The sequence below is a fragment of the Chlorocebus sabaeus genome, chromosome 21 (genome assembly GCF_047675955.1).
Source record: "Chlorocebus sabaeus isolate Y175 chromosome 21, mChlSab1.0.hap1, whole genome shotgun sequence".
In the NCBI taxonomy this organism is placed as follows: Eukaryota; Metazoa; Chordata; class Mammalia; order Primates; family Cercopithecidae; genus Chlorocebus; species Chlorocebus sabaeus.
In genome coordinates this window covers 64117729-64144885 of record NC_132924.1, presented here as the reverse complement: position 1 = coordinate 64144885, position 27157 = coordinate 64117729, and the positions used below count along the sequence as shown (strand labels likewise).

The window sequence follows — 27157 nt, the reverse complement described above, 5'->3', positions numbered from 1 at the left end:
CAGCACACCTGAGCCTCCTGGGCAACCCCGAGCCCACAGCTCCCAGCCGCAGCGCTAACTGCCTTCCTCAAGCACAGGTCGCTGCGTCCCCAACTCCCTGTCCTCACCCCGGCCCGCCCGTCGCCTCCTCCGCCCTCTCCCGACTGCAGCGGGGGCAGCGCTTTGGCGCTCCCAAGGACTCCCAGCCACTCTCCCAGCACGGGCAGCGGCGGCCGCTGCTGGATCCCGGCACTGCAGCCCGCAGTCCAGGACACCCCCGGCCGGACGATGGGGGCCCGCGCCTGAGCATCCCCGGGGCAGGCGCCGGGTGCGAAGGCAGGGGGCGGGAGGAAAGGGGCGGGGGAATTCCTGATTCCCTGGCGGACCCTGGAAGTTGTCCTTAAATAAATATATCGCTGGCCCGCGGTTGAGCAGCCACCTCGTCAGAGCAGCATGTGGACTGGCTCGCCGGGTCCCCTCCGTGCTCTGTGCTGTCGCCGCCACCGCCTGTGTCAGAGCTGCAGCTGTTGGCAGCAGGAGCCCCGCACGGGGCGCGGAGCAGGGACGCGCTGCCGCCGCCTCCCGCTGCGTCCTGCTGGCCGCTTCTTCTCGGGAGGTGGCAGTCGTTGTTGCCGCTAAGAAACCCGCCCGCTTTCCACGGCTGGTTGCCTAGTGAGGAGTTGAGACTCTGCGCCTCCGCCCGGACCCACATGGCTTGTTACCTGGTCATCAGTTCGAGACATCTCAGCAATGGGCACTACCGGGGCATTAAAGGAGTCTTCAGGGGACCCCTCTGCAAGAACGGATCTCCCTCTCCGGTAATGTGCGCGCGCACACACGTACACACACAAACGTTCCAACTCAATACAAACGAAAAGATATTGAGAGATAGTATCCTGATACAATGAGTAGGTGGTGGACATCTAAAACGTAAACCTTATCCATAGGTATGGAGGTACATCGTGTGCATTTATACGATTTATTGACAGACTGTGACACAGAGAGGGGTGTGTATTTACATGTGTATTTTCAATCCAGTCAGTAGGATCTATAGTGCTACGGATGTAAATATTTACTGAATGCAGTTAACTGCAGGGCTCTGAAGGTAGCTCCTCTGTGCTATGTCAACTTATGCATCTGCTGATTTGGGCAGTGTAGAAAGTTTGACTGGCACGTTATAATGTGCTTTGTGAAGTCATCAGTTGAGATTAGTTTAATAATGCTACTGTTACTTTATGAGAAAAACTCAAAGATTTTGCCTCAAATCACTGGCAAAAGGAAAGGTATAGGTAGTGAAAACTTGATTGTATCTAATGCTCAACTATGCACATTCTTTAAGGGGAAGTAAAAGAATTCTTTATGGAAATCTGAGTTGGATAGTTTATTGTATAATATACAAATATATTAATATGCAATTAGAGTGATTGCTTTTTAACTTAGTAATCTATTCAATTTAGTTACTATTCAGTTTATTCATATTCTTTTTATAAAATAATTTCATCCAGATTATATGAGTTAAATCCATTATTAATTCATTTCTTGGTACATATTATAAACTAATGTTTTAAGGCTCCAAATGTGTTTCAAGAATATATGTGTGAATGTGTGTGTGTGTGTGTGTGTGTATGTATATATATATATAATTTTTGGACTACTAGTGACTAAGTATGCAAACTTAAAGACCAATTTTTGAGGTTTAATATAAAAAACAGTATTTAAGTCTGTATATCAAGAGGGAAAACTGAAATTGCCCAATTTTAATTTTTGTGTGGTTGATATTTTCCATCATGGCTTAACGCTTCATTAGCATGAATTATTCAAAACTGCAACATATTATAAAAACATTTGATTATTAATAAATACTAGATGTAATTTACATGAGAAATCTAAAATCAGAAAGTACAAGTGCCTAGAGGTATCACTAGGATTCCTCATGACAAATTATTCCTTCACATGCTTTTATGTACTACAAAAAGTGGATTGTTGCAACTGTTCCCTCCAACAACTGTATACAGTACTGAGTCAGAACTGTTAGATGGAAAATACTGTTTATATGAGTACTTAACAATTAAACTCACAGGGTTAGCAGGCACTTGCAGAGTTCTAGTTGAATAAAGCCCACATTCAGTCCCTCTAAGTAGCAGGTCTGAATCTTTCCCATTTCTAAAGATTCTCAGAATTGGAGTTCCTGCAGTCTCAGCAAACCACTTTAATGTTTAACAACGCACAGTGCCAGGAGAATCTGTCTTACAGCAAACTTAAATCCTTTAAATTCTTCTTTAGGTCCATTTTATCTAGAAAACCTACAGTGTTCCGCCTTTCTCACAGGTATTATTTTTCAATGCTTTTGTAATCTCTGTGCCTGTCTTTCTTGCCCTCCTTTTGGTTATGGAAAACTAAATTGGATAGTGCATTGTACTGTTTGTGCCTCAAGACTTCTCAGTATAAAGGGAGAATTGCTTCATAATCTTACACGGTTTAGTTCTTTTCAAGTTGGTTAGACTATGGTGTTCATCTTCCCAAATCTGCAGGGCTTGCAGAGGAATTTCTGTTACACGGTCAAAAAGTGTCCTTTCTCTCCCACTTTGGTCAGTCATCTCCCAAGAGCCTGACTGATGCTATAGAGACTAGATGTGTGAATGTAGATGGGAGAAGACAGCCCACTGACCACACGGCTGTGCTGGTTGACCAGGGTTCATCAGGTACTCCCCACCCACAGAACACTATTTTTATTCACTGCTGGGCTGGTTTTTACTAAAGTACAAATTAATTAACTTTGCTATCTAGGACCTACACTTTGACTCACTGGAAGGTTCTCTCCAATATTAATTTACACATTTGAATGTACTTAAATTACATATGAATCATCAAAAAATATCTAAATTAAATGATGTATGTACTTTCTCAACACTATTTGATTTACTTGGTCTTCTTTTACATTTTATTATGGAATTTGCATGGCTTTTTCAATATTTGAATAGTTTTTCATGTGAGCTGGGCACTATGTGAAAATTGTGTTTATTCATTCTCTGTCATTAGCAGGTAGTCGAGATGAGTCTTCCAACAAGTTGAGGTCCTCTTCCCATTACATAACACTTAACCTTTCTCCCTAAGTTGAAATGGATCACTACCTTCTGGACCTTAGACCTTTACACATTTGAAAACTTTCCTAATCTAGACAAATGTATATTTGCCTTCTTTATTAATTAGTTGCAAAGTATGAAACTGTAAACTGTGATTATAGATCTTTTTTTTTTTACTCAGCAGTACACATTCCCCAGTTATTTTCAGGTTGACATAACTTATTGATTTTTTTCCTTTAGTATAAATGTTAAACTCAGAGATCCATAAAATATATTCATCTATTTTTAAAAAACATAGCTACTCTGACTTTTTTTTTTTTTCAAATTTAGTGCCAGGAATGACCTAAAATTGACCTCTACATCAATGACTTTAATTATTTCCACTCACTGGAACTCAGTTTATTTAGTATAGAGATATTCTTAGTTGACTTAACTAACTTTCACTAAGCTTTCCAATACTTTAAATTTGGTCCTTGCCCTTTTAATCCAAGTGTCTCTCCTATTAATTTTGTTCCACATTTTTCTGTTTTATTAGAACTGTTTACATGTAGAACATGGTCTTAGTATTCAATACAAAAATTATTGGTTAAGACTACTTTCTACCTCTGCTACAGAAAGGAGAAAGCTACAATCCCTTTTTGACATAATAAGGATTTCTTCTTTTGTAGTTCTGGTATAAATATACCTGGATATTATGGATAAAACATTTCACTTGCCTATAGACATAATTCTTCAATTATATAGGTAAAGTAGTTGTGTACATTTATGTTCAAATCGCATGTCTGTAAAATCTGAATATATGATATTAAGCTGAAAGTAAAAAAGAATATATTTACTTCAAAGGATTTCATTTAGAAAACATGTTGAATCATTACATGGAATTGTTGTAAAAAATTCTAAATGAGTTATTTGAGAAATAAAGCGTTTTACCCCCAAACAGTTTTCACAGATCAGTAAACTGAAAATCCCAGAGTGAAATTCAGCTTCTATCTTCAAAGCGAAAACATGGTAATGTATTTTATCTATTGCATCTCTCCTCTTTTTAGAGACTGTGTGTGAAAAAAATAGCATACTGCTCTTTAAACCTAATTAAAATGCGAATAATTGAGTGGAGATAGTTTATACTACTTTAAATCCAGGGATATATTAAAGAAAGTAAAAGAAAAGAAAAATGAGAGAGGATTTTATGGTGCTTAATGATAAAAGTCTCTATTTTCAGAAATTGTGCATTTTCTAAATTCTACCACAACTTATGATGCTTATCCCCTATTCTACCTAACCTCTAAAATAATATGACTGCATGATGACTCTAAAAATCATTGTAAGATACACATACACACATTATACATAGATAGATACACATTGCTATCTGTGCTCAAGTCAAATAAGTCATTTATATATTATACAGTCTTCTACCTTCAAAGATATTAATGGTAAAACTTTGTTTTAATAATTGGGAGCACTTAGGGGACCCAGCAAGCCAGTCCACATGGTCTGCTCTGAAGAGGTGGCTGCTCAATTTAATAATTAAATTTAATAACTGAATCAATAATTAAACTATTCATGAAGAACACAGTCTATAGATGAATTCAGTGTTCATGAACTTCTAAGTTCTATCACCATGTTTGAATTCAATAAAACAAATATCTTCTATGTAACAAGAAAGATATATTTGACTTGATTTTTAGTTATGTAATCTAAAATAGCATCTCAAGTTTATATTTGAATGTCGTGTGGTTAATAGTGAGACTATCATTTGGGATACCTATTGATTACATGTTAATAATAATGGTAGATATATATTTTATCTGTGGTACATATTTAGCTTATTATTACTCTTTTGAAGTTTAGGTAAGTTTACATTTCTTAAGAAGTGCTTATTCCTGGGAGCACCATAGAGACTAGAAGGATGTGGAATATAAATAAACAAGCATTTTAAATGGACCAAAAATCTTCTACATAATTCCCTTGATAAATTACAAATGTATATATCTATAAATGAAAGAAGTTCTAGAAGAGATGAACTACCTTGAAGGTGCGTCCATCCAGAGAACTTCTTAAATAAGGAAATGAGTGCAGTTAAGCCCTTGTCCTTTTTTTTAAATGCCTATAATATCTGATTGTGTATATTTTCATTATGCTTAATAAATACACATTAAAGACGTTCAAAATTGTTCTCAAAGTGATGTACTTTTCAAGTGCCAAATATAATTATGAAGATATGCCCTCCTGTAGAGAAGTCACCTGCATCCTCTTCTTGAATTCATGAATACATAATACTGCCTTTGATGTTGAAACTTTCAGATGTTTTCAATAAAGACGACTTCATTACAATTCTTATAATACATGTTCTCTTTATATGTCAAGTAGCATATAAAGCAACCTCCTTTCTTCTCATTGCCTTTACAATCATTTCTTCTTTCCCCTAACTGATTTCAAAAACTTTGTAGTTAGCACTTATGCTAGTTGGTACTTTCCAGAACCTAAACAAATTTGTGTTTATTTGACTTCAGAAAGTTTCCATAGTAAGAAGACTCAAATAGGTATTTGAGTGCTATAATTTGTGGCTTATATTAGATTATACTACATTTATTTCATAATTAAAATTTGAGGGTTTATATACCTTGATTAGTTTCTTTTAGATATATGATTAAAATAAACTCTATTTTAGTTTCTGCTCCATAATTTGGAACTAAAATAAAAATGAAATATGTTGGTATCATGGGTAGGCTAAATGTGCATGGCATTTAACATAGAACTTAACTATTTGTGGCTTAAAAGAAAACATTATGTTAGTTGTAACTGTGAAATTTTTCTGTATAACACATATGCACTAAAATACATATTTTTATGTGTTAGTAATAACAGAGCTTGAAATGCCAGTGGGTTTTAGGCTGTGTTGGAAGCAAAGAGCAAGAAGAATGATATATATTTCAAATAACTATCAAGTGCCTTTCAGCGTGAAGTTGATTTTTTCAAAATACACATTTTCATAATTCTTTGGTATATCTGAACATATTTTGTAGAAATAATCTGAATGAAAATTGAAATAAAAATGCTGCTTTGCTTGAAAATGCCTTTGGAATGTAACAAATGTAGTTTTTCATAAAAATTCAAGTAACTCTTATAAAATGACAGCTGAAAAAGCCTTTTGTAGATTGATTTTACAAATCAGGTTTACTTAGAGAATAAGATCTGAAGAGAGAAATTAAATATTTGATATGTTTTCAAGAAAAAGTATAGTTACAGTGATAATAGCGATATACCAATTCCCAAGTTATGTAGTCTCTTGATTTGGAAGTACTTACTAAACTTGGAAGGAAATTCTGGAACAATAAATTGCTTCCTACATTGGACAGCATTTTCAGTTGTAGCTAAGACAGTCTAAACTTATTGAAGACAAAAAATACAAAATAATATATGGTGTTTAAATTGGAGAAGGATTTCTGTTCTTGCGATAGTTTGCTGAGAATGATGGTTTCCAGCTGCATCCATGTCCCTACAAACGACACAAACTCATCCTTTTTTATGGCTGCATAGTATTCCATGGTGTATATGTGCCACATTTTCTTAATCCAGTCTGTCACTGATAAAAGTATTAAAAAAAAAAAAAATTGGAGAAGGACCTGTAATCCCAGCACTTTGGGAGGCAGAGGTGTGAGGATCCCTTGAAGCCAGAGTTTGAAGCCAGGTATTCTAGACCAGCTTGGGCAACAAAGCAAGACCCCATTTCTAACAACAACAACAACAAAAATTAGCTGGGCGTGGCAGCTCATGCCTATGGTCATAGCCACTTGGAAGGTTGAAGAAGGAGGCTCGCTTGAGCCTAGGAGCTGAAGGCTGCAGTGAACCATAATGAGGCCACTTCACTCCAGCCCCTAGGCAAAAAAGGGTAACCTTGTCTCAAAAATAAATAAATAATACAGAAAAGGGGGTTTTGATTTGCTTTTTAAAATGCTCGCTAAAGATATTAATTTTCCTGAGATAGCACTCAGATAACATGTATTCGACTAATCTCTTATTTCATTCAAATTTGATATCTAAATTATAAACTGATACTTCTGAAGAACTGATAATATATTTTTCTTTTCACAGAAAAGGATAACCATACTGTTGAGTCATTTTCTTTTCTTTTTTGGCTGGGAGGAAGAGACACATCTGTGACTTAGCAAAGGGATAGGGATTGATGTTGGCCTTATAAGCAACATGATATACCCATCTCTGCTCATCTCCTGTTCCTAGTCCAGCTCTTATTTTATTTACAATGGCTCTCATTATGTTTACATTTATATTTTGCTGTTTTAATGTATAAAGTTTCTTTCAGATGACTTAGATCTGTTGCGAAAACAAGTTGGGTTGTAAATCAATAAGAAAATATTGAATATCCAAAGTAAGGATGCTACTCAGGATTTTGCACTGGACAGCAATGAGAATGATTCATAGAGATTATTCAGTTTGTTCATTTCTAGCAAGTATAATTAAGACTGCCAGTTTTCTTTTTTTCTTTGACAATTGGCAATTTCCTTTTGGCAAATTTTATTTCACTTTTGTGTGGGTGTAAGAGGCAGAATATAGCTTATTTTGAAACGGATATTGCCAGTTTTTTCTTTTCTTAAAAAATCTTCTTCCTCTCTATTCTTCTGCCATCAATCCTTATTCATTTCATTCACATAATTATCAAGTTTTTCAATATCTTTTTTTGGTTCACACATAAATGTTGGCATATACTTCTAACTCCAGAGATGCTAGCCCTCGCAAATGGTAAGAACTACGCTATTCTGAGCGCTCTTTCACCCAACCTTACAAGTTTCTCCCCTGTTCACCATGCGCACATAACTTTCATCTCTAGTTCAGAATTTACAGCTTTCCCCATATCTCCATTCAGAACCCACCTACCAGTGTTCTTCCCCTGCCCTTCTTCCCACAGCTATTACTCAGCACTTCACAATGTCCTGTGTACTCCTCAGCACCAGACAAATACAGTCAGCTTCCCCTCTTTCCACTCACATATGTCCCTTCCAGTTCTTTATTTTGCTGTGAATAATTATACTCTCTAACGTCTTCCTTGGCAAGCAAAGGCTATATGCATTTTCTTTTTGTGAATGAAATAAATGCCATATTCTAAACAAAAATGGCCATGGGGCCTCTTTTTTAAATGACAGAGAGGATAGAGGCATGCCTTAAATTAGACTTGTCCTATTCATTTGCTTCATCTGATATGAAACGAAGAGGCATGGAGGTGGCCACATTAGTTGCATTCACATTTTTTAAAAACTTGAATAATATTTTAAGTGTAGGTGCATGATTCAGCCTGCACCTACATTTTCAGCTTTCACTGTTTATTATTCCACATGATTCTACTATTGTCCACTTATACTGAAGAGTTCTTGACTATGACATATTTGCAGACCTTTCTGCCATTGCACAGGCTGTTCCCTCTGCCCCCCAATTTTTTTTATCCTTCATTTGTGGGGCCATATCTTGTATATTCTTATAGTCTTAACTAAGGAGTTTAGTCCTGAGTTTCCTTTCACAGGTCAGGTGCATCTCTTATAGCCTGCCATTAACTCCATCAATTTCCATCACCTTCATTGAACTCCTTGGGGTAAGTCTGCTGTCATCCTCATGTCTGCAAAGCTTCTACTTTATTTTACTCAATAAATATCTGTTTGAATGAACGGATGTGTGAATAAAAATGAATGATGAACAATGTATTATTAGATTCTTCATCATTCAGGACATTGCCACTGATATATTTGACAACAGTGTAGCTGGTATGAGGAATATTGGAAATTTCCATTTAGTCATTGACATTAATGTTTATCTTATGATTTAAAAGCCACTTAAACGTAATGAATTGCTGTGACTGCCTCTTATGCAATGTCATCGCAAGAAGCCTCCAGAAAATTGGGGCTAGTTCTACAGTTTAGCTATATATTTATTTGGAAATTAGTGAAATTTAAGGAAATCTTAAGTATATATTTAGGGATTAAGAACATTAACTTACAAATATTGGGCCGGGCGCAGTGGCTCACGCCTTTAATCCTAGCACTTTGGTAGGCCCAGGTGGGTGAATTGCCTGAGCTCAGGAGTTTGAGATCAACCTGGGCAAGATGGTGAAACCCATCTCTACTAAAAATACAAAAAGTTAGCTGGGCATAGTGGCATGAGCCTGTAATTCCAGCAACTCAGGAGGCTGAGGCCGGAGAATCGCTTGAACCTGGGAGGCAGAGGTTGCAGTGAGCCGAGATCACGCCACTGCACTCCAGCCTGGACGACAGAGTGAGACTCTTTCTCAGAAAACAAACAAACAAAACTTACAAATACTGTCTTTTATGTGTTCAGTTTCTATGATAAATTATACCTAAATGTATTTCACTCTTTGATTATTACTTTCGGCCACTGATAGGGGGACAATATCACATGAGGATCAAAAGTGAAGGCCCTAGAGTTAAACTGCCTATTTTCAAATTCTAGTTTTACCATTGACTAGTAACTTTATAACTTCTCTTAACTTCAGTTTTAACTTCTTCACAGTGGGGAACAATGGTTCCTAGTATGGTGTTTTGAGCCTAGCGCTTGACATTCATTGAGTGTTCAGTAAACATTAACAATGATTATTACTCAGATTGTGGGTGTTGATATGTGTGCATGCATATATACACCTGATGTTGTAGTGGGCGAAAACTTCCAACAAGTTGTATCAAACTCCAATTGGGATAATTTTCCTTGTCTTAGTTAATTTAATGATTTCAATAGAAAATAAATACATTTCAATGGAAATTTAATTAGTATAAATATGTTCCCTTTTGTCCTGGTGGTAGGTCCACAAAGAAGATTTTTCCATAGAGATTTTTTCCCCCAGTTAGAAATTTTTAGAATGCAAACTGTTCTACTGATGGATTAAGTGGTCTCTGTTTTCATGGCAATGTTTATCACTTTAAGATCTAGCAAGATCATTTGGTCAATTGCTTTAAGTATAATTTAGTGTCTCCTATCAATTCAATTTGCAGAGTGCTTTATTCTATGTAGCATTTCAGAACATCTTTTGCTGAAGGCCACAAGAAACTGAAGACTGGTATATATAAATTGATGTAATTCATACATGAGCTAGTTAAGCCATATTTTTTCATTGGTGGCATATTTAATAGCTTCTGAGAAATGAATTACAAGTTAGGAACTTGATCATTTCTTTCCTATTTAGGAATAAGAGGTACATGAGAAGAAGGAAAAATAGTGTCTTTTAATCTTTTTCTTTTTTTTGAAAGAGAGACAATAATTCCTTGACCAACGACCACTGTAGCCTTTGAGATAGCAACATCCTGGAAAAGCCACAGGGTGATTGTTGCATAATTGTTAAGAATCTCCAATTGCCTGAATTTATCAGTCACATACTTTTCAGCAAGGTTTTGTTAGCACTTGTCCCTTCTCGGACCAGTTAGGATGGGACCACAGTCTGTAACAGAAGCTAGTCGTCTTCTAAATAATAAATTTTATCTAAAATATTTAGTCAACTAGGGTGGACATACAGAAAGATAGTGATACTCTTAGGAGTGAAGAGAAACTGTTTTTTTTGGTATGGTCAGTTTCTTAATCCAAATAAACTTTTTATCAGTTATTAATAGATAGGTAATTTATTTGCCTTGTTTATAGAGTATAAACATTGGAAAGACCCTTAGCAATCTAGGTTTGCCTACCGATCTATATTTTAAATATATCACTATGGTAGTCAGATTAATGATATCCCCAAATATGTTTATATTAGAATACCCAACACTTACAAATCCAATATCTTACATGACAAAAGTGACTTTCCAGTTATGATTGAATTAAAGAGGATGAGATGATTATCCTGGACCACACAGTGGGGTCCAGCATAATCACAAGGGGCATAAGAGGCAGGCATGAATGTCAGAGAGAGAGCTTTGAGGATGCTATGCTTCTGGGTCTGAAGTTAGAAGAAGAAGCCACAAGCAGTGCAAGTGACTTCTTGAATCTGGAAAGGGCGAGTAAATGGATTCTCCCATAGGGGCTCAAATAAAATCACAGCCTTACTAGCATGTTGATTTGTGTCCAGTGGAGCTTCTGACATAGAGGACTATAAGATGATAAATTAATGTTGCATTAAGCCAGTAAGTCTGTTAATTCAACCACACTCAACCTTAACATGGGTGAATATTTCCAATGGTGTGGGAGCTCCCTGCTTATCAAGGTGATTTCTTCTCCTGTGAGGTGAATGAATTAATGCCAGTCTCCTATCTCTGCCCAAATGTCCTTTCCTCTTTCTTTCTTTTACTCACTGGACTTCAGTGTGCCTTTTTGAAGCGAGAGTGTAGGGAAACAAGAAAAGCTCTCTGTTCAACATAATATTCCTTTAAATATTCAGAGACAGCTGGTAAATTTCATTGTTAAGACATAAAAAGGACTGAAACATTTGTGAGAACAAAGAACATCCTATGCAATGTATATCACTTGCATTATTTCCTTATAAATTGAAATTTATGCAACTCAAAATGCTTTACTACACATTTTAATGTAGTGCAGGTTTGAAATATACAGATGATTCTTATATTCTTGATAAGGTGGTAAACGCAGTACAACACTATCATATATTAAGGAAAAACACTGTTCACATTTTTAAATGTTGCCTACTTTACCCAGATGTTTCCCTTTCATACCATCTACATCCTGTATCCAGAGAGTAAACAGAAAAATTGAATCATTTTAAAGGGATATTTTAAGGCTTTCTCTTTTGGTTTTTTACTCTTCCGCTTACAGATTTGTGAATTCCTAGGGGAAAAAAAGCATTAGTTTTAAATAAAATGTGATGTATGAAATGAAGTAATAGCTATAATTTCATAAAACAAAAAATTCTATTCTGGACATAGTGGCATATAAATGGAAAGTTATTTTTAACTTTTGTATTCAAGAATAAAATAATATATAAATTATCACTAATCATATGTGTATAGCTTTTTGATGCCACGAATGTAGACAGAGAACAGTACAGGCCCTGGAAGCTTCATTTTAAAAATTAATATTAAAAGGAATTTTAGTAAATAACACACATATTTGCAGCTCAACTGAGAGCAAACTATTGAAATAAAGCCCTCATTTCTTGGTGTGGATAGGTTACTGGGCAACGTCTCTGTTGCTTCACTTTTCTGTTTCACTTTGGCCAAAGCAAACTTACTAACCATTTGAAACAAATAAATAACAGAATACTGATTAGGCAAAATGAATGGATTTATGCCAATAAAACACATATATTATATGAAGGGTGACATCTGTGAAGTATTTCATTATCTTTACCTTAATATCACATGTCGATATTCAAAGATCTGATCATCATGTAGATTTAGAACTCTTTTGCAAGTGGTTACGAATGGCCCTTTGTTGAGTTGTCATTATTTGAGAGGACATGTGAATTATGTATGTAATGGCAAGACAGCAATAAATGATTAAAGGAAAGAAACCTGTAGCTTGGACTTCTCACAAAAAATGAAATTTATGTGCAAATAATATGTAAACTTTATTACAAAAGTTGTTGTACTTCCACAAGCATGCATGAAGATAAAATACAAATTTTTGTCACTATGGAAACGGGGTTATTGCCAAGAAGATTGTAGATAAAGCCAAAACAATGCTGACTTAAATGAATTTAAATAGATTTAAAGAATTGATCATGTATTTTAAACCACATTTAATGTTCTTCTTTCAATATTCATGTGCTACATACTATACATTTAGGAAGTGTGTATAATATCCCTGGAAGAATCCTTGGTGACCACCACTAATGATTTGCTTTCCTATCATCATTGAAAGAAGATTTGTGAAATTGTGTTTTAAAGGAAAAGTACTAAAAAACAATAAATCTTCTTTATGTGTTTCTTCCAATAGCAGGTCACTTTACTGTGGCTTTGTTGTTTTCGTTTTTGTATATCACTCTGTTTAAATCTCTATGATCATCAGGATGCATTCCACCCCTGGAGTGATAAAGCAAACCAGTCTTCCACAGGGAATACAGAAGGTGAGAAAGCACAGTTAAAGAGAAATTATAATTGGCCTAAAATATTCATAAAGAGTGGCCTTGGGTGGATTTATATAGTATATAAGCATTCCTAAGTCTGAAGGTCTTAGAAGTAAACCAAATACGTAGTAACTGGGATATGACATGTGATCTCATTGTATGACAACTTTGGGTACATGAAGTTCTAAATTCTTCATTAAGTCACAAATATTAGGTTAGCCCTATGATTTCATTTCTGATCTTGATGAGTGCTGTGTTTGATGAGGCAAGAAAGGAACTGCAAACTCAAAATTTCTTACTCCCCTTTTTGGAAACAACTCACTAATACTTGACCAGTATATTTCAGGTAGTGGTTGTTTTATTTTTAAAGCTATGATATCCTTTGTTCAAAGGAAATTCTAGGAGCCAGGCAAAATAGACATAAGCAGAACTACTTTATTTAAAGGTGGGAGAAAGGTCTTGAATGGTGAAAGTTTCTTCCTTTTCCTCTGTGTCTGGGCAGGAAAGGTGCTTTTGGCATAAGCCCTGAACACTTTGATTTGAATAACACTTAGATGGACCATGAAACGGAAGCAGCTGCTGTTTCTAAAACATGTTTAAAATTCATACGTCTTACCTGGAGTAATTAAATTAGCTATCTGATACACTGACAATTAATTCCATCTCTAAACGTTGATTATGTATTAGTTTCATTCTGTTTGCAGTATTTATGAAAAATGTTAAAGTGACTTTGGGAGCTCAGCCCTCAGGAACTCCTGAGTGGCTACATTCAAGAAAGCACAAGAAATTTTCCCCTGAGCTAAGTGCTCAAGGAGGAGGGGAGAACCATTTTAAAGAGCAAAGCAGGAATTAGTAGTATGTATGGCAGAAACCTGGATAAGGAAGGGTCATCTGGAATAAGCCAAATAGTTCTAGAATTAAAAACAAAAATATTTAAACTGGGGAGTCAAAGTCATTCATTCATTCATTCATTCATTCTGTCAGTCAGTAAATCAATCATATATTCAACAAGTGTTTTTTAAGAGTATATTGTCTGTCAGACACTTGCTGGCCATGTAGCAAAACTGAATGATAAATCACATTGTGGGAAGAGAAGATATGTTTCGCATAAACCAAATAATCCTGGGAAATAACACCGCTTTGATAAATGACTGTTATTAGGTCGTTCTTGTATTGCTATGAAGAAATACCTGAGACTGGGTTATGTATAAAGAAAACAGATTTAATTGGCTCATGGTTCTGCAGGCTTTACAGGTAGCATGGTGCTGGCATCTGCTTGGCTTCTGGGGAGGTTTTAGGAAGCTTACAATCATGGTGGGAGGTAAAGTGGGAGCCCGCATGTCACATGGCCAGAGCAGGAGCAAGAGAAGGGGGTGAGGGGATGCCACTCTCTTTTAAATGACCAGATGGCCTGAGAACTCATATCATGAAGACAGCACAAAGCCATGATGGATCCGCCCCTGTGATCCGATCACCTCTCACCGGACCCCACTTTCAACATTACAGATTACAATCAACATGAGATTTGGGTGGAGACAAATATCCAAACTGTATCAGTGACCAAACTCCTTTGGGTAAAACAGAAAAAAGAAAAAAGTGAGGTAAGGGGCATCTGAAATGGATGGACTGAGATAGTTACCTCTGTTGTCATGGGTCAGTTGACTCATGCACAAAGCACTTAGGTCAGAGTTTAGAATTAATTCAGATCTATACAATTCTAAATTTTTATCTAGAGACTTTTCAATTTTGCTCTTTTGTTTTTAAGGTTTTTTTTTTTTTCTAATTTTGAAACTTCAGCTACCTCCAAGTGACCAAGGGGATTACAGCAATTGAAGGGCTCCTGTTAATCCTCTTAGTTTGGTTGTGGGGTGCAGCCTATGGGCCAGTACCAAAAGTGTGAGCAGCAAGTGGCTGAGGGAATGTTCTAGATGTAAGACTGAGAGGAAAGAAAGCATTAGAGCACTAGATTGGACCTGGTCTAGTGTGAGGGCCTGAGTACCTCTTTTTCCTTGGGTATCTGTGTGTAAGAGAGGCACAGTTGGCCCCTATCCATAGTGAAGGTTCTGTTTCTACACCATGGAGAATTCTCTGTTCCTAGTGGTCGATGGCAGACATTTCAATTTAGATGCTGCTAAATGCAAATATACATTAGAGATATCTATTCATCCTACTAAGTATTTATTCTTCAATGTGAATAAAGGATCTGGAAACAATTCTCTTAACCTAATACCTCAGGTGTTGGGTCTCTGAAAGAAAAAGCAGGAGATCACTGAAGGGAATAATGAGAGCTGAAGATGAGTGTTGCTGTAAGGTTCTGCTTTGATGGGATAGGTTTAGGGCCCTCTAAATTGTGGAGACCACAAAAAGGAAGCTCCTAATAGAGAAATGAGGACTTAAAGGAAAGGGCACTGGGTGGAAGAGCTCTGTGCTGCTCTGTGTGGAAGACCCTGTCACCAAGGTTCCAAGTGAAAATCTCTCAGGGGGATTATGGCTATGACTTGAAGCTGGTGGAATTCAGATAGTAAGTTTTCGCAAACATTTTGGGGTCCTTACTGTATACTGGGTACTGTTACAGGTGCTGGTGATGCTGTCTATGTTAGTGGAGACTAAGGAAGATAGGCAACGAACAGATTTTTATTTCCTAATACCTTATATAAAAATGTATAAGAATTTAAAATTCTTGTGAAGATAAGTAACTGATGCTAAAGAGGGACTATAACAGGGTGACCCTACCTAGTCCTAGAGTTGGGTAAGACTTTCCAGAGTAAATGATGCCTAATCTGAGACATGAAGAATGAGGAGGAGCTATCTGGGCCTAGACTTCTGAGTCAGACCCAAGGAATGGCTCTTTAGAGGTTGACTCAGAGGCTGAGGGGCAACAAGAAAGCAAAGGCTGATAGGTGAGGACCAACCATGCAGGACCCTGTAAGCCATGTAACAAGGAAATAAGAAAATCACCTCAAGTAGATAGACATATGGCCTTTAATCCAACTACAGAACTAAACATGACCATTCCATAGTCCCGACAGAAGCTTTTCTACTTACTTCTTCTCAGTTTTGCCAAATGAGATAGGTAACCATGACTTTTGTTGTTGTTGTTGTTGTTATTGTTTCAAACGAAAATCAGAAATAATTTACAAACAAGAAAATAGGATTTCCAAAGTTGAATCATCATTAATTTAGTTACATGCGCAGTAAATTCAGGATCCGTTCCTGCGAGTAGCTCTATAAAGTTAATTTTCAGTTCTTCTCTCCTTATAAGAGTCAACAGACGAGGCGACTCTCCTCATTCCTGAAAAGCATGTATGGTCACTAAAAGATGAGTCCTTTCCAGTGTTGCTTGGTAACAAAGGTTGTATCTTTCTATATTTATTTAAAATTTGAAAATAAAAATTGTGATATGTGTAGGGCTTTGTGGTATAGTTTATGTATGTAAGTTGCCTTCATTCATGCATTTCTGCATGTTGTCCCTCCAATTTTAAGGTGGGAACACGGAAATTTTCCCTTTTCATACTAAGTATAGAGAAGTGCTTATCTGTATTGATTTTAGAGTTGGACTGAGCTGGTTTGACCTTCCATTCTAGCTCTGACCAGCTGTGTGACTACTTTACCATTATGAGGCTCAGGTTGTTCACTTGTGGTGTTACTTGTCTTATAGGGCCTTTGCAGGCAGTGAATGAGCTAATTAATGTTAAAGGCTTAACACAGGGTCTTGCACATAGTAAGTGTACAATGAAAGGAACTGATGATTACTTTGATCACAGTTGGCTTGTTCTGTCAAAAGCAGGTTTCCATGACCCCTTAAAATGTTCTCAGTAGTGACGGGGAACTTAACATTTTTGTATCAAATTGTTGACATTGTTGCTCTTCTGGATGGCCCTATCAGATTGCATTATACTGTAGTTGGTTTTTCTTGGGAAAAGAAGTTCAGGCATGAGGGCCAGTTAGCATTATGTTGAGCACAACTGTTGCAAATAGCAGCCCAGTGTTTTCACAACTCTCATAATACAAAAATGTCCAGTGTGCCCTACTTTCCTGGTACTGCTTTAATTCAAGATAATGATACATTTGCAGTGGCTTTTCTATTTCTTGTGGTTTTTTTTGTTTTTGTTTTTTTTTTTTGTCAGAGCAAATTGAGTTAAATAGACCAGTTGTTTTCATGAACTTGCTGCCATGTGGAAGGATTTTTTTTTTTTTTTTTTTTTTTTTTTTTTACCACTTTTCTATAAGGCTAGATATTTAATCTAAAACTACTGTCTCTGTGCTGGTAAGCATCCAACCTCATTACTGTTTAAATGTTTTACATCTTTGGAAATTCTGATGAATCCCAATTAGTACTCATAAACCCCCACCCCCACCCTGTTCACTTCCTAAGTTAAAATAAGGAAATATTAGTGCAAAAACATGTGTATCAGTGTCTAGTCAGGATGTCAGAAATAAGTCTTAGCTTTTCAAACAGAGGGAATCCAATACCAAGGAATTGTTTACCGATGTGTTAAAAAGCCTGAGAGAGAGAAAGGATTTAGTTGTTATTACCCAGGATTAGTAACTGCAGGAAGTCACTATTGCCCCTAGAGCTGGAAGGGAAAAGGGGAAAGTGGTGTAAGCAGTATTATGTGGACCTTACAAGCATGTACCCTGGGCTTGCTGCAGCTGCTACTGAAACCACCTGACCTCTGCTTTGCAGGCATCCATGAGCTCACAGTCCTGCTGGTGCTACTGGACTCACTGACAAGGTGAGCGACTGGTGCCTACAACCACTGGCTCCTGCCATAATGATGCTGATATTGTAGAGAGGCAACCACTGGCCTGGTGCTGCTTCTGCCACCACCAAAACTCATGAGCGCTAAGATGCTAAGGCAGTTGGACACAGAAGCAGAAGAAAATTAATCATGGTTTCTTTCCTTCTCCTAAATTCAACTCTCCCACTAGTCCTTTCTTTGCAAGACCCGACCAGAAACCAGCTGGCAAGGAGATCTGGGATAGGTACTTTACTGGCTTCAAGCCAGCTGTTTATAGGCATGCAGTCCCAGAGTAAAGTAGAAAGAGTGAGAATAGAGTTGAATGCTATCAGACAAATACCCAGCACTGTATTTAGACCATTTAATATAAGATTGCAGAAACTGGCTGGGGGCGGCGGCTCACGCCTGTAATCCCAGCACTTTGGGAGGCCAAGGTGGGTGGATCACTTAAGGTCAGGAGTTCGAGATCAGCCTGGCCTGGCCAACATGATGAAACCCCACCTCTATTAAATTATAAAAATTAGCCAGGTGTGGTGGCATGTGCTTGTAATCCCAGCTACTCTGGAGGCTGAGGGACAAGAATAGCTTGAGACCTGTGAGCAGAGGTTGCAGTGAGCCGAGATCACGCCACTGCACTCCAGCATGTGTGACAGAGTGAGACTCCATCTAAAAAAAAAAAAAAAAAAAAAAAAAAAAAGATTGCAGAAACTGAGAGGAAGTGGCATTAACTAATGAAGGAATTATTTTCTGAATATATATGTATATATATCTGTTATATATATGTATATATATTATTTTCTGAATATATATGTATATATATCTGAATTATTTCCTGAATATATATGTATATATATTATTTTCTGAATATATATGTATATATATATCTGTTATAAAGAAATCTGAAGAATGGGTACAAATATTTATGTTTAACTCACACTTCATGTATTAGTTTCCTACTGCTACTGTAATGAACTATCACAAATTTAGTGAAAACAATTACATAAATGTATTATTTTGCTCTTCTGTGGGTCAGTGTCACTAGGCTAAAATCAAGTTATACGTAAAGCTGCCCTGCTTTCTAGAGGTATTGTCTCAAAAGAGAATCCATTTTAATGTTTTTTTCCAGCTCTAGATAGAAGTTCCCCACATTCTTAGGCTCATTGCAACTTATCTCCATTTTCAAGCTAGCAACTTCCTCTCATGCTGCCATCTTTATGATTCTCTGCAGTGGAAAAAACTCTTTGCTTTAAAGAACTCATGATTAGATTGGGTCCACTGGAATAACCCAGGATACTCTTCCCATTTTAAGGTCTTTAGTTTTAATCACATCTATAATGTCCCTTTTGACCACTCACAGGTTCAGATCATGGACATCTATGAAGAGCATTATTCTGCTTACTATATCTCAGAATTTTAGACTCATATGCATCTGTAGTTATTCACTGGCTATCGCTTTCCTTAGAAATCTCAAACACATAATCTTTAAAACAAAATTACTCTTCCTGCTTCCCCCTTGGTTGGGGACACTGTCTTCATCTAGCAGCCAAGGCTTGAAGCTTGAGAATATTTTTCTGTAGTCGCTCATTAGATTGGGAAAACTGCTAACTTTCATTCCTAAATATATCTCCGATCTACCCCTGCCCTGCACTTCTCTTACCACTCCTATATCCTGCCAAGGAATGCAGGCATTACCCTGAAAGTACTTCTTGATTAATGGTGCCTCGCATTGTGCTGGCTGGTGGAGCAGCTGATGTGCATAAGGTACCCATATTGTCTGCTCCAGTGGAATGTGCAGTCTAGCATGGAAAGTGCACATTAAACAAATAAATATGGGGTAAATGTCCATTTCTGATCTTTCTGCTCATGGCTCCCTGGTTCCATTTTCAAAAATCGGGGTTTTAAAATTTCTGAATATTCTAGAGAGAGGACAACTTGTGTTATTTAAAAGTAATCAAAGTAAGTACTTTTTGTGTATGTGTGTCACTTCTCCCTGATTCTGAGATATATAGATGATAAAAAAGACTACTAAATGACATGTCAAGTATGGCAATTTAATTTCAATAAAATCAAGCTAGAATGGCTTTAGGGCTCATCTCCATCAATTGTTGTTTAAACTGGGTTAAGTTGAAGATTTTAGGCCCTCACACTAGACTTAATGAATCTGAATGGGTCCAGAATGGGGCCTGGGCTATGCATTTTAAACAAGTATTCCATGGATTTTTTGTGCCCATTAACATTATGAAATTATTGAACCAATATCAACTCATGAATAATCCCGGGATTTATAACATTGAGGCCAGAGGATGAGGAAGCTTTTATGGCTGGCTCACTGTCTGTTCTCTCCTTTTTCCATTAGTAACTCCTGTGAATATTCTCTGTGAAGCTTCCCTGGTGACTAAATGTGTCCCTAGTGCCCAGTTCACAATCAGAGTAACATGCAGGAAGCACTCACTATATGCCAGACATACGGTGCTAAAGTCAGCCTTTCACATGTTGTCATATTTAATCCTTAACACAACCTTAAGCTGGAGACACTGTTATCTTTCATTTGGTAGATAAGATGAAACACTCGAACTTTAACTTTACATTTTACGACATTACATGGCAGAGTGCTGGGGATTCATTCCAGGGCTTTCAAATTACAAAGCTCAAATGTGAAACTACTTCTCTGAAAATTGACTATTATTCCCTCTCTGTGCCACCATGAAAATTTTCACATTCTTTTATTACAGAATAATGGCATTTAAATTTTTGGTTCACATATCTGTTCTCCTTTCTTTGATTCCCCCAGCAACAGGATCAGTGTCTTCTTTATCCAAGTATTTGATAGCCCTAAGGTGCTGCAGGGTCTATGGGTTTAGAAGATACTCAATAAACTGTCGAACTGGTCATTCATTCATTCAATCTCGGTTGATTAGAGTGAGTTAAAATGTAAATATTAAGTAAAAGTAAAATTTGGGTATATACATAATCAACAAAATTAAAAGATAAACGTTATATGAAAACGTGTGCAACGTCATTGATCATCAGAGAAATGCAAATCAAAACTACAATGAGATGTCATCTCACCCCAGCTAAAATGACTTATATCCAAAAGACAGGGAATACAAAATGCTGGTGAGGATGTGGAGAAAAGGGATCCCTTGTACACTGTTGGTAGGAATGTAAATTAGTACATTCTCTAAAAAGAACAGTTTGGAGGTTCCTCAAAAAACTAAAAATTAGAGACGTATTCATATCTTCAGCAGTTAATATGTACGTGTAATTAACTGATGTTCAGACCCTATTTTTTAGTAAGAAATTAATGGTAAAGACTTGTTTGTCTTTTTTTTTTTTTTTTTTTTTTTTGAGAGAGGATCTCACTCTGTCACTCAGGACGGAGTGCAGTGGCACGATCATGGCTCATTGCAGCCTTGACTTCCCAGGACTCAGGTGATCCTTCCACCCGAGCCTCCTGAGTAGCTGGGACTACAGGTGCACCACTATGCCTGGCTAATTTTTTGATTTTTTTGTAGACAAAGGGTTTCACCATATTGCCCAGACTGGTCTCGGACACCTGGGCTCAAGCGATCCGCCCACTTCGGCCTCCCAGAATGCTAGGATTACAGGCATAAACCACTGTATGTGGCCTAATGGTAAAGACTCTAATTGGCAATTACAAAAAACTATAAAGACACTTTCTGAGAACCCAAAGACATCAAAAGTGTGTAACACTTCAAAAGTGAAGCAAATACTTTTCAACACTTTTATCTCACATAAACTGCAAATAATGATATAATTTGAAAGCTCTTAGTTATCTTTCTTCATAGGAAGAAATAAAAATGTGTATTTTGATTCCCTTATCATGCACTTTTACTTATTTTATAATATACTAATTCTGTTCATAGGTATGAATATTAAAACTAATTTATACATTAGGCAATAAGGCACAGTAGTATTATCATCTCATTCTTCTAGGCATATATAGTTAAGCAACCAATTTCTTGTTAGAAACATGTAATGGAAACAAAACCCTGTAAAACCGACACAAGTCTATTTTAATCTTAGAATTTGAGTTCTTTAAAATAACAATAAAAAATCCTTCATATGTATATTAAGCCATTTAATTGAAATAGTGGGGTAATTTTCTGATATTCACATTATTATTGAAGAATATAAGTAGGGTTTCCATAATGCATACTAATAGAAGTTAATTAAATGATCAGGGTCTGGTTATCTGAATTGCCATTCAAGCGTTTCTGGAAGTGTAGCTCATATCCTTCCCGAGGATATTAAGAGCAGCAGCAGAAGCCTGCTTAAGGACTTACCCTGGGCTTTGTCTTGCTAAGACATATTCTAGAGTATCTTCAGCCTACTGACTCCTTGTTGCAGAGACATTATATATCAGCAGCTTAACTAATTGGACTAACATTCTTGAGGTCACCCAGGGATACTGGTCAGAATTCAAACCCTTTTATGTCCTTGTCACAAAGCTGATCATCATAACTGCATTATGGAACGTGTCAGCCAACAGACTATATGCCAAACACAACTTAATTCAACAAACATTTATGGAGTTGCTGATTATTTTCTTATGTCATTTATTGTATTTAATATTTGTGTGCTCATTCAGTTTGCAAAACGCTGAAACCCAGAGGCTAAACAAACTACTCAAAGTCACAGCGAGTGGAAAATCTGAGATTTGAACACAGATCCTCAAATGTGAAACCTGGGATTCTTTCTGCTATGTGTGAGTAGGTTGCTTTGAAAAAATCCTCAGGTTACTCTTATTGACTTCAAGAGACAAATAACCCCACAACACTTTACCTGACTAAAGCAAAAAAGAATTAATTGATTGAGAAGACTCAGGGGTAGAAAACGTCTCCAGGCCCTGGCCAAGGTGGGAAAGAAAATTGGGAGCTTAGGTGACTCATTGTTTACAGTCTATTTCCAAATATCTCATCTCTGCTTCTTATGTTAGTTTCATAATTTGCTGCCTTACAAATGGGCTTTCTACACCCATTTGTAAGTAGTAACTCTTCCAGCTTGTGTGTGTGTGTGTGTGTGTGTGTGTGTGTGTTGTGTAATAGGGCAAGAAAGGGGAGAAAAAGAGATTGGGTTGGGGAGGAGAGGGTGACAGGGTCACACATCTGTATCTCACTCAGGGAGCTATGGAAAGAGATGCTCTGAGAAAAATTCATGGGCAGCTCTATCAGAAGGAGATCAGAGGAGGGGCATTAATATTAATAGATATAATCTGCATTATTTACGCAAAGCCTTTCTTGTGTGGCACTGTTAAACACTGATAGCTAAATCCCTGGTTCTTCCACTTGATTAGGAGCCATTTTATGAATTTTAATTGGTTTCTTTAGTTCAATATAGTTATATATACACATATATGTACATACATGCACATGTATTTATACACACTAATATCTCCATCTCGCTATATTTCAAATATGCAAATGTATGTAATTTTATTTACACAGGCATTTTATTTCCATTAATCAACTAGGAGTCTTCTTCATCAAAGAGATATTCTGATGCTTCTAGAAACACACAGTGGGAAAACATTGCCTTATTGTCATTTGTAAAGTAATTACTTATGTTTATGCAACCATCACTTGGCTAGTATTAGCAGGAAGAACAAGGTCATGTGAGAAAAAAGAAACAGTGCTTCTGTGAGTAGAACTTGCTTAGCTGTGGTTTTCCAGCTCCTCTGATATGGTACAGTCCTCTGCGTAAATATCTTTAGCAGCAGGCATGGGTGAGTAGTCTTCCTAAGAATTACCGCACAAATAAGCATTTGTGTACAAGAGGACTCTTGGGGGAAACATTATACTTATTTCAATGTTATATGAGATCTCTAAATATTTTTTCAGTTACAGAAACACTGGCACTTTCACAAAAAGGCCAAACGTGCAAATGTCAAACTGATAATTACCTTCCCTTTATGTGGTAAAAGGAATATAGAAACTGTGGAAATCATCTCATTAAAAGATAATATTGAGTACCTTCATAAAAATCATCCTGGTTAAAAAATATTCAAACTTTATCTCTTACAGTCTATCATTCAGCTCCCTCACCCCAATAAGTCAATCCAATAGGCATGTGGCTAAAGTGCCAGACTTATAAATACTTTAAGTTTTTGCATGTTGTTTGTGCTTTGTGAGACTGTAGAAAGTAACAGTAATATGTGGATTTTGGGAAAAATTCTATACCCAAAATAAGGCCATAGAATTGTAGTCCTGATTTCAAGGGGAGAATGAGAAAGATGGGGACTTCATCTAGCTTCCACACTCCTATTGATTAGTGCTGTGACTTTGGGCACATCTCTACTTGCTTCATTTTCCTCATTGAGACACTGGGCTGGAATAGACAGTATTAAAAATTCCCTTAGTGTGATGTTTTCATACATAATATCTTAGAGGTATGATAGTTATATTTCTTTAAAAATAGTACATTTTGAAAAGAGATGCTGATCATTGTAGAAGGTGAGCGATGGGTAAATAGGTTTGTTATGCTACTGTCTTCACTTTTGTGAATAAAAATGTTTAGATAATTTAGATAAACAGGGAAAGAGAAACATAGCTGCAGAGAATCGTTACAATAATACAGGAATGGTAAAAGAGTAGATTGAACTTTCTTGCCTCTTCCATCCTAAAAAACATGATATGTTAGTTTTTTCTAAGAAGTTACTGCAACATAAAACGTGACATGAATGGTAGAAGGTAGTGGGATATGGGAACAGAGAAGTCGGAAAAATTTCCAAGGCCCCTTGGGTCATTTTGGTTGAAATGCTTTATCATTTTGTTATGCATGTCATATAAGACGTATTCATAGTCAAGTTTAATGAATATACATTTAGTGAATATACATTACAAGTTTCATGAATATACATTAATGAGTATACATTACAGAGATAAATGGTTCATGAATTCACCATCATTTTGCATCATGCATTATTGCTCTCTAAAGTCATTAGCTTGGAAAATTGAGATTTGATTATAATTTGTAATTTGCTAGCATGCCCTAACTGGGCAAAAAAGGAAGTGACCTGGATAAGGGCCAAATTTCAGAGCAAAATTTATAAATACAATGTGGTTGATCCATAAAGTATATAGAACACAGGAGACAATCTTCAATTAACTGTAAAAGTTTGACCATGGAAATAGCAGTGTATTAACCCAAGGCTTGAGCTGTAACATTAGAGCTCACACATATTCTCAACTCACTTTCTGCACAGCTAGATTTCTTCTAGAGATGAGTGCAATTATTTATCTAAGCAAATGTTTATTAAGAAGACAACATGCTCTTCCTGAGCTGTGCACATCGTCACTCAGGACCTTTAAAGTCTGAGATTATTATACACTGCCATTCAAAACTGGATAGAGCCCTTTTCCCCTGGGGCCACAATTGGACATTGAATCTCACATGAAAAGGCAGAACCAACCTCACTGGAAACCAGAATAAAGAGATGATCTTCCTTTTACTAAAAACTTTAGAATCCAAAAAGTGACCTTTATATTTTTAAATACACTCCTCACATTCACTGCCAATGGCCAAGCTTTGGGAAATACTGTCTATACTTGTTTCCTCACCAGACTCTGGCTCCTCAACCTACCAAATCCTGCTTCTGCCTCTACTGCATTGCATAGGTCACCCTCTCCAAGTCCCCAATGATCTTCTTGTTATTAAACTTACTTTTACATTTCTTTCTCACTTGACTTTGAGACAGAAATTGATGTTGTTGAGTATTCTCCTCTTTAGGGAATGTTCTTTTCTTTCTCTGCTTTTCTTTTTCTGCTTCTGGGCAATTTAAATTATGTTATCTTACATTTCTTTGCAGGTCGCTCTTTTTTTTTTTTCATAAGCATTTCTCAGGATTTAGAATGAGGCTTTCTTCTCTGCTTATTCTATATATTTGTGTTGGTGACAGATAGCACCATTCCTGAAGTCTCAGACATTATCCAGAAATTGATTTCCAAATCTTCATGTTCTTGTCAGATCTACCTATGAGCTTTGAGGAAATATATCAAACTCTGCATTGGGTGGTATAACGTTGGTTATTCTCAGACACCTCAAATTCGCCATGCTCAAAACGAACCTCATCTCACTCCCTGTGAAACCCAAACTGTTGCTCCTCCAGTATTCTTGATCTTAGGGAATGGCATCTTCACCTGCCTGGTACTTCATCCTAGACTCTTTCCTCTTCTTCACACTCTTTATTTTCAGACAAATACCAAGATATTGGACACATCTCTTGATTCTTTCCAGCTCTTTCTATTCATTAAAGGACACTATAGAAGTCTGTCTTTGTACAGATTTCTATTATCTCTTTCCTGGATTGTTGTAATAACCTCTTTCCTTAAGGTGTATCTATACAGTCTCATTACCTGGTTCTCATCCGATCTGTTTCCCACAATTCAAAGTGGTCCTTTAATAATGCATATCTAACCATAGCATGTCTCTGAGAAAAATAAAGCTGCTTTCCATTTCTATTAAGATAATGTCATGATGCTTCTTTATTCCACTTTAAATGTCTGCATAATCTGACCCCATACCTTGCTCTCCAGCCTCATCTCTCATGACTTCCCTTTGTACTTGAGGTTCTGCCTTGTAGAAATTCTTTCAGTTCTCCCAACACGGTACGGATCTTCTTGCCTTCAGATTTTAGAATATCCCTCTGCTAGAATACATACATATGTAGATATGTACATACAGTCTCCTCTGCCGGGAACACTCCCCTCCTACTCCTTGACTTTTAATTGGCTTACTTCTATTTAACTTTCAGAAATCTCTGTATGTTTGTTCCCTTAGAGGCATCCCCTGATCCTCTAAATTAGGTGAAGTTCGGAAACCACTGTAACTTGGACCTCCAGGATGACAACAATTATTATAATTTTTTAACTTCTGGGGTGAAGGGAGAAAGATCCTGCATACTCTCTAAGGTAGAAATTATGCTTATTTTGCTTATGATTGTACCCCTGCTGATGCTTGGCAAAATGCCTGACACCATTTTTCAGTTCATCTTTGCTGAATTACTAAATGCAGAGAGAAAATAAAATGTAATATTTGTCAGGTACTCCCAGTATCAATTGAGAGAAATAGTGCACAAGCTATTTCAATGTAATACTAAAGGACACCTTGGCACCTAAATTTTAATTGCAAATAGAGTAGATGCTATACTAGTGAATTTGGGGAGGGCTATAGAGAGCCCTTTATGTGCTTGTGTCTTCCATAGTCCCTAGGATATGACTGTGCATATAACGGGCAATCAATAAATAATTCTTGGATTAATGTTTGAATGACTTTTATTTGATTAAGGGAAGAAATTAAGCTCA

General features: G+C 36.8%; 1 protein-coding gene across 1 annotated transcript in view; it reads left to right on the top strand.

Annotated features, from left to right (window-relative positions):
* Positions 1-406: 406 nt before the first annotated feature.
* Positions 407-27157, top strand: part of ZNF804B (zinc finger protein 804B) — a 584421-nt gene continuing 557670 nt past the window's right edge. Inside the window, exon 1 of the mRNA XM_007982259.3 lies at positions 407-797. Within this exon, the coding sequence (XP_007980450.3) occupies positions 690-797 (108 nt within the window). The 5' untranslated portion in view covers positions 407-689. The remainder of the gene's footprint in view (positions 798-27157) is intronic.